The 8,308-nt window shown below is 43.0% G+C and overlaps 1 protein-coding gene across 1 annotated transcript; it reads right to left on the bottom strand.

Annotated features, from left to right (window-relative positions):
• Positions 1–1,686: 1,686 nt before the first annotated feature.
• On the bottom strand, positions 1,687–8,039 carry LOC115102100 (troponin C, slow skeletal and cardiac muscles-like). Its single transcript, XM_029621683.2, has 6 exons — positions 7,914–8,039; positions 6,467–6,497; positions 6,022–6,168; positions 3,581–3,695; positions 2,797–2,933; positions 1,687–2,539 (listed from the first exon to the last, which is right to left on the bottom strand). Exons 1-6 carry the CDS (start codon positions 7,935–7,937, stop codon positions 2,508–2,510), a joined length of 486 nt encoding a protein of 161 aa, XP_029477543.1. The 5' UTR covers positions 7,938–8,039; the 3' UTR covers positions 1,687–2,507.
• Between the last annotated feature and the right edge of the window lie 269 nt (positions 8,040–8,308).

The raw sequence follows: 8,308 nt of genomic DNA, 5'->3' as shown, positions 1-8,308 counted from the left end.
ACCCCCCAAAAATCTATTTAAATGTTGTAAGGCAACAAAATAGGAGAATGCCAAGGTGGGTGAATACTTTCCCAAGCCACTGTAAGCAGACATGCACTCATAATTAACTGTAGTAAATATAAAGCACCCACAAGCTATGGGTGTCTGAAAACACAATCATCGCAGGATGAACGAGTGATGAATTTCCGGCCAAGCGTGATCCACAATCATTCCTTCCTTCCTCGTCCCTTGCCCTGCAAGTTTATACTCGTCAGACATCATGACACGTCATCAGAAGTGCCCACTTAATTTGAGGGCTGAGGGGATAGGGTGTGTCTTTTAAGTGTTTGGACCACAGCCTGGGACTTATTTACATTGTGGTCTTCTTGAAATAAGATGACAGTATGACAGCGAGGTTAATAAAACACAAACATACTAGAAGAACATATATCTCATCATTGCGGTTACATCATAGGGGACATTCATATGGGCACAGCAGACATCAGTTTTTTCTTTATTTTAAAGCTGCCCAGAGAGGACGTTGTTTTATGGGAAAAGGCAAATCATTCCACTCTGAGGCTCCAGTTTACAAGATAGTACCTTTCCCAGCATTACTCCTGAACCTGTAGAAGCACACATCAGCTACACCTGATCTGGTGCTGTGATTGTGTGCATCCCTAACATGGGGAAAGTAATCCGTTAGATGTCTTTGCGCAGAACCGTAAATACTCCTGTAAACCAAACCCAGTCTAATCTGGGACACCCCAGCCTCTACAGGCAGCCAGTTGAGCTTCTGAAAGCAGCTCCTGCCTATGTGAGTAAGTGGGCTCAGCTTCAATACTACCCTGATCCGTTTCTTCTGGAGCTTCCCCTTCATAAACTTATATAAACACCCAAATAGAATGCCTGATCTAGATTATATATGAAAATATATATATATACACACAACACCACTAGGTGAGTGTATCAAACACAAATAAGAGGCAAGATACCAGTAACAGAAAACACTTCAATAACCATTCTTCATTCTTCATTCATGCCTGATGGAGAGTTTTTAAATAGAACATCCACCTACATTCTGTCTGGAGAAGACTTCATTCAAGATGAACACCCCTGCGTGAACCTTTTTATCTGCTGTATAGCACAGAAGGATATGGAGGAGACGGGGTGACCGGCCTCGGAGAAATGACGTGCGTTAGGGGACTTAGGTTCATTTCTCCTTACAGCAGTCCTGTGTTCTATAATATGTGTTCTTATCGGGCGACTGGTTTTGTCCAGATTCTGCTTATTGCATGGACAAGAGAGGAGGTATTTGACATCAGAAGAGCTGCAGGTAAGGAGCTGTTTGATAGTGTATTGTGAACAGACACAAATAGCGTGTATTGTTACGTTGTGTAACTAGATACTGGCCCTCCGACCATATGACTGCTGGAATATGTTCAACCTGCCACATAAACCCTGCAGAGAAGATCCTATGTGTGGCATCAAAATGTACAGTGAAATCAATTGAAGAGCGATGTGAATACATCAGAAGGGAGTGTTGGAGTAAAAAGTTCACAGGTTATGATGAAAGATTCTTACCAACTAAATATATGACCTTATTGAGCGTTAGCCCATTGTATACTTTTTAAAGTAAAGCTCGACAGCCCAAAACTCTCCATTGAAACAAACACTTTCAAACTAATATGATATCAGACAAACCAGATGTTGCTTTGGCTAACTCATTTATTACTTGAGTGTACATTCTTGGCATATGTATGGTAGGTACATCCAACACAGGCTTTCCAGCAGAGTAACTAGCCCTGAGAGAATATGTTAAACATACAACCATTGCATTATACCTTGTCTGCACTGTGGCTACATCACATTTGGTATCGGTGTTGATGTATTTGATTGGATCCCCGTTAGTAGTTGCGATAGCGGCAGCTACTCTTCCTGAGGTCCACACAAAACATGAGACATGACATAATACAGAACATTAATAGACAAGAACATCTCAAGGACAGAACTACATACATGTACATTTAAATGTAGGCTTAGACTACTAATGGGCTGAGTCTAATTACAGGGACTTCTACGAACAGATGCACTGTCCTATGACTAATAGGATGCATTTCAAACAGCATTCTGTCCGGCAACACAACGTCAACAGCTTTGAAAAAGAAGAGATGTGTAAACTGTGCACATGGCATTTGAAATAAAACAGTGATACATGGTTCAAGTAGCCAAACTGAAGTGATATGCGAGTTATGTTATTCTTTTCGGCTGCTTACATTTAAACAAATGCAGTCTATGGACACCAAAACGAGTTACAAACTGTATTGAAAACAATGCAAGAAATGGTCGTTCTAAAAATACGTAAGCAATTAGATAGATTGATTATTCAACTAAATCGTGCAAGTCGTTCAGAAGTTCTGCCGATGACATCCAAAAGTCAGCCTCCGGTTGTCAACAGATGTCTGTGATGTTGATGTGAAACGCAAAAATATCATCAAGGGCCAGGGGACTCTGTCGTCTATTGATGTTCTTTATTCTACTCCTTTCATGAACTCTAAAAACTCTGGAATGAAGGGGGGAGGGGAAGGGGAGTCATTTAGTCAACTACAATCTTAATTGAACACAAAGAAAAAACGATTTACTCACTTTGGTCACTACACTGCTTTACTTGTGAATAATATGTTACCATGCATCATTTATATTGACAATTTCCTTTCCAGCAGTGAAATATCCATGTTTTCAATTGCGTCATTATCATGAATGCAAGATCAGAGGAAGGAATGCTTCTGTCTCCATAGTATGTCATTGTCAAAACCTCACCGTCGTAGTCGATTTTCCCATCGTTGTTCTTGTCTCCGTCCTTCATGAGCTCCTCAATGTCGTCCTCAGTGATGGCCTCCCCTGTGGCCTCCAGCATTACCTTCAGCTCCTGCAGGTCTATATAGCCGTCCGCATTCCTGGGGGCATAGGAGAAGAGGATTATTTACACTGCTTTACAAATCTGTTCCTGCTGGGACCACCCATACAAAAATGCATGCACGCATGAATGTAAGTCACTTTGGATAAAAGTGTCTGCTAAATGGCACAAATGATTATTATTATTATATATTTATTTACCTGGCTACATGACTGTTTCTGTATTTAAAAGGCTTCATAGTTGCCAATGACAAGTAGGCTAAAAGAGAAACTAACTGTCACAACAAGCTACAACTATAGTGTACATTCATGTGTATCTCTATCCTGGTGGTAGAATTGCACCAACTGATCCAATAAATCTGATTTACAAAAAATGTGTAGTTATCAAGAATCATCTAAGGCAAAATTTCTCTTTTTTGGATATAAAAATCTTAAATGTTCAGCTGGAGTCTGTGAAGTGAGTGCTGCCATATATCAACCATGTGGGTTCTGCACATTGGTGATAGCAGGGTAAGGTACTCCTATAGAGTATTGAACATGTTAGTCCTGGTGAAAAGCACTGTATAAATATAATACGCTATAATCCATCCATAAACTGTGGGTTAGTTGGGTAAGACTATGAAGAGTTACTTTTCCAGAGTTCATCCCCCTTATGAGTCTCCTCATGTACTTATGAGGATAAACATACTTGTCAAACATGCAGAAGAGATCTGCCAGTTCCTCCTCTGTTTTCCCTTTGCTGTCGTCCTTCATGCACCTCACCATCATCACCAGGAACTCATCAAAGTCCACAGTTCCACTGCCTGCAAAGACACAGCAACAGGATGATGTCGCACAACGTTTTGGGTCAAGGAGCCTGTCTTTGATATATAGACCTTCATTTGATTACTCTTTTTTTGCTGAGAATTTTCCTGCACCGCAGGAAATGCATATGAGCTTTGGGATTTACATGAATTCACTGAAAACCCTCACCAACACATGGTTATATTAACCGTATTGCACTTTTCATGTAGCCTACTTTTGGCCAGCTAATAGCCTAACCACTGATCAAGCATTATTATGGACTAAACGTTATAATCCTGTTGCTGCAGGACTAGGAGCCTACCGTATGAGCTAAACTACTTCTATGCTCGTTTCGAAGCAAATAACACTGAAACATGCATGAGAGCACCAGCTGTACCGGAAGACTGTGATCACGCTCTCCGCAGCCGATGTGAGTGAGTGCCAGACGATTACCAGGATGTGTACTGTGAGCATGCGCTGACCAACTAGCAAGTGTCTTCACTGACATTTTCAACCTCTCCCTGTCCGAGTCTGTAATACCAACATGTTTCAAGCAGACCACCATAGTGCCTGTGCCCAAGAACACTAAGGTAACCTGCCTAAATGACTACCGACCCGTAGCATTCACGTGCTTTGAAGTGGTTTGAAAGGCTGGTCATGTCTCACCTCAACACCATCATCCCAGAAACCCTAGATCCACTACAATTTGCATACCGCCCCAACAGATCCACAGATGATGCAGTCTCTATTGCACTCCACACTGCCCTTTCCCATCTGGACAGAAGGAACACCTATGTGAGAATGCTATTCATTGACAGCGTTCAACACCATAGTGCCCTCAAAGCTCATCAATAAGCTAAGGACCCTGGGACTAAACACCTCCCTCTGCAACGGGATCCTGGACTTCCTGACGGGCCGCCCCCAGTTGGTAAGGGTAGGTAACAACACATCCACCACGCTGATCCTCAACACAGGTGCCCCTCAGGGGTGCTTGCCTAGCCCCCTCCTGTACTCCCTGTTCACTCATGACTGCACGGCCAGGCACGACTCCATCATTAAATTTGCCGATGACACAACAGTGGTAGGCCTGATCACCGACAGTAATGAGACAGCCTATAGGGAGGAGGTCAGAGGCCTGGCCGTGTGATGCCAGGACGACAACCTCTCCCTCAACGTTATCAAGGCAAAAGGAGATTATTGTGGACTACAGGAAAAAGAGGACCGAGCACACTCACATTCTCATCGACTGGGCTGCAGTGGAGCAGGTTGAGAGCCAAAGTTATTTGGTGTCCACATTACCAACAAACTAACATGGTCCAAGTACACCATGACAGTCTTGAAGAGGGCACGACAAAGTCCTCAGATCCTCAAAACTTTCTACAGCTGCACCATCGAGAGCATCCCGACTGGTTGCATCACTGCCAGGTATGGCAACTGCTCGGCCTCCGACCGCAAGGCACTACAGAGGGTAGTGCAAACGGCCAAGTACATCAAGCTTCCTGCCATCCAGGACCTCTATACCAGGCGGTGTCAGAGGAAGGCCCTGAAAATTGTTAAAGACTCCAGCCACCCCAGTCATAAACCGCTCACTCTGCTACCACACGGCAAGCGGTAATGGAGCGCCAAGTCTAGGTCCAAGAGGCTTCTAAACAGCTTCTACACCCAAGCCATAAGACTCCTGAACATCTAGTCAAATGGCTACCCAGACTATTCACATTGCCCCCCCTCCCCTCTCCACACCACTGCCACTCTCTGTTATCATCTATGCATAGTCACTTTAATTAACTCTACCTACATGTACATACTACCTCAACTAACCGGTGCCCCAGCACATTGACTCTGTACCGGCACCCCCCTGTATGTATTATTTTTTTACTGCTTCTTTTAATTACTTGTTACTCTTGTATCTTATTCTTGTTCGTTTAGGGGCTCGTAAGAAAGCATTTCACTGTAAGTTCTCCTACACCTGTTGTATTCGGCGCATTTGACTAATAAAATTTGATTTGATTTTACTTTTGATTATTTTGCTGTGACAATATAGGTCAAATTAAGATCCTACATCTGTAGCAGTTACATGTCACGAGATACTCTACTCAGCCATGTGATGTTTTTCATTCGTGTGTTTACGGTCTTACAAAGAACAGTGTACAACTGTCCCTGCTGAGGCATGAATTGGCCTTTTGATGAGCAGACCACTAGTGCTTGTCTTTGTTGTGTACCATTCTTGTCCACGTCTGATGAGCTCACCAAATACTCTCATACGTGAATCATTATGGGAACTATTGATGGGAAATAAATGTGCCTATTGTGATCATTTGAGTCTCTCTTTCATGTGTGTGTGTTTACCATCTTCATCCACCTCATCGATCATCTCCTGCAGCTCCTCGGGGGTGGGGTTCTGCCCCAGCATCCTCATCACCTTGCCCAGCTCCTTGGTACTGATGCAGCCGTCCTCCGCATCCTGGATAAAGATGTCAAAGGCCGCCTTGAACTCTGGAACACACAGCACAGCACAGGACCATATTTCTAATTCTTTTCCACCCCTCTGTTTCCATGACCAGGTCAATGTGTGGGCTACTGTAGTGTAAAAAATTGTTTCTCAGTCAATCATCTTATTTAATCCTCCTGAGAAATCTAACGTTTACTTTTAATTTTGGCCTGAAGGAGAGAATGGTACACATTTTTAAGCTTAATATTGTTTTAGATGTGATTCAATTGAGCGAAACTTGAGGATATATCCCACATAGATTAGCAAACCATAATGAAATACAAATGAATACATTTTACATACCGTTTTTCTGCTCGTCTGTCAGCTGCTCTACCTATTTAAGAAATGGAACGTTTTCAGAAGCAATTGAATCAATGTATTTTATGGAATCCATTCTTTAACTACAGTTGTACATTACTTTTACAAACCCAAATCATAACGTCGATTTACTGTTTTTACTGCATAATGTCTTATTTTTCATTCTTGCAATAACATGTATATGATACCTCTATTACCTATGTTCTTCCATTAATTTGAATGTTTTTTTGTGGAGTTTTCAGATTACTCTGTGAGAAAGGTCCCGTCCTAAATCATAAACAGTTGATAGAGAAATCTAGTGTATGAAAAGAATCGTTCAGAGGACTTCCAGTAAACTCCAGAGCGCAGAACCCATTCTCTGGAACAGTTCACCTCAAATGTTTCTGTAGTTTACACATAGCTTATTCACCCACCAAAGGTACAGTTTTGTTTGGTCCTTCACACTTGGTCATCCATCCTGGAAAAGCTACCACAAATGTGAGAGGGCGACAGCTGCTTATGTAAGAGTTCATTGTCTGTCGTCCACCACAAATGAAACACACACTCTGAACAATGTCCATCCAAACATCGATACACACACACACATTCCAGTGTAAATCACTTAAGTTCGACTCCTCTAGCTGTAATTTCCAGCTGAGACATGCGTAGTAGTCCAGGCCACCAGCCACCTGGCAACAGGCAGGGATAGCTAGGCAGATAAACATAAAGCCCTGCCAGCGCCTCACACAGATAATGGGGGGGGGGGGTATCTAGACCTGAAGCCCTCCTCTGACATCACAGAAACACACATGGAGGAGTCTGAGCAACTGGCCTAAATTAGCCTATGAAAAGTGGGACTGCTCCATTTGTAGTCATGAATTAACCCACAGTGTGGACCAAGGTCTTGTCCTGCTTCTGGCCCTGGAGTGCTCCTATCAACCCTGATAGGCTTCAAGAGGCACGGCATCTAGATGTATGGCGTCTCGCCTCACTCCTCAAAAGCTGTTGTTGTGTGTGTTCGTTTGACAGACACAGTTTGTTATGGAAGTTGAATTATCTGAGCAATATCAGAATTACAAATTGCTCAATTCTTGGACATTTTGCTGGGGAATATCCATATGTATATCATTTGAAATAATTGTTTATCCTAAACATTTTTACCCTCTATATTTTTTAAAAACTAAGTATTACAGGCACCTTTCATTAAAATCAATGGTGAATCCTGAAGTGTTCATTTGATATAGTAACCAAACTTTACACAGAAATCTGACAACAATTTTGACTTAACTTGGCAGAGACCACATAACCAAAAACTTGTCTCACCTATCACTGAAAATCCCAAATTGAACATATTTCAATCAATTCCTATATTATGACGCTCCGTACCAAATACAAACACTTTCACTGTCTCCCTAAACAATGTGCCCTGTTGTAGGAGTGAAGGGGGACATACCGCTGCTTTGTAGATGTCGTTCATGGTGGCGGCTTGACTTGGCCACTGCCCGTCTGTCCGTGGGGTGTAGTGGCAGAGAGGAGGGAGTTAGACCACAGCTAGGAGCAGGACACTGGCCCCATGCTGGGAGGGTTTTATAACTGGAGCCTGGCAGGGCCTGGTCCCTCCCTACCCTGCTTGCCTGTCCAGCCCTCTTGGTGTCTCACGTGCATCTGTGTGTGTATGCGTGTGTGTAACAATAACCAGGCTCAGATAAAAATGAGCCAACTCTTAGGGGGCACACTTTGGAATGGAATGAAGTGAAGGGGAATGCATGGCGAACCCTAATCTCCAGGGAGGCGGCTAGAGACACTCAACATTCCACCATTAAACTGTGACCAGAGGGGCAAAGGAGA

Source organism: Oncorhynchus nerka, linkage group LG20 (assembly GCF_034236695.1).
Source record: "Oncorhynchus nerka isolate Pitt River linkage group LG20, Oner_Uvic_2.0, whole genome shotgun sequence".
Taxonomy (NCBI): domain Eukaryota; kingdom Metazoa; phylum Chordata; class Actinopteri; order Salmoniformes; family Salmonidae; genus Oncorhynchus; species Oncorhynchus nerka.
The sequence above is the reverse complement of the archived record's forward strand: the minus strand, read 5'-3'. Positions and strand labels throughout refer to the sequence as shown.

What these genes read in the sequence shown, in the direction of transcription:
- LOC115102100 (XM_029621683.2), bottom strand. Translation starts at nt 7,937, where the DNA reads ATGAACGACATCTACAAAGCAGCG. An exon ending in ACGACATCTACAAAGCAGCG is followed by an intron (nt 6,498 to 7,913) that starts GTATGTCCCCCT and finishes TTTCTTAAATAG; the next exon opens with GTAGAGCAGCTGACAGACGA. An exon ending in CTCTTCTGCATGTTTGACAA is followed by an intron (nt 2,934 to 3,580) that starts GTATGTTTATCC and finishes CTATGCCCCCAG; the next exon opens with GAATGCGGACGGCTATATAG.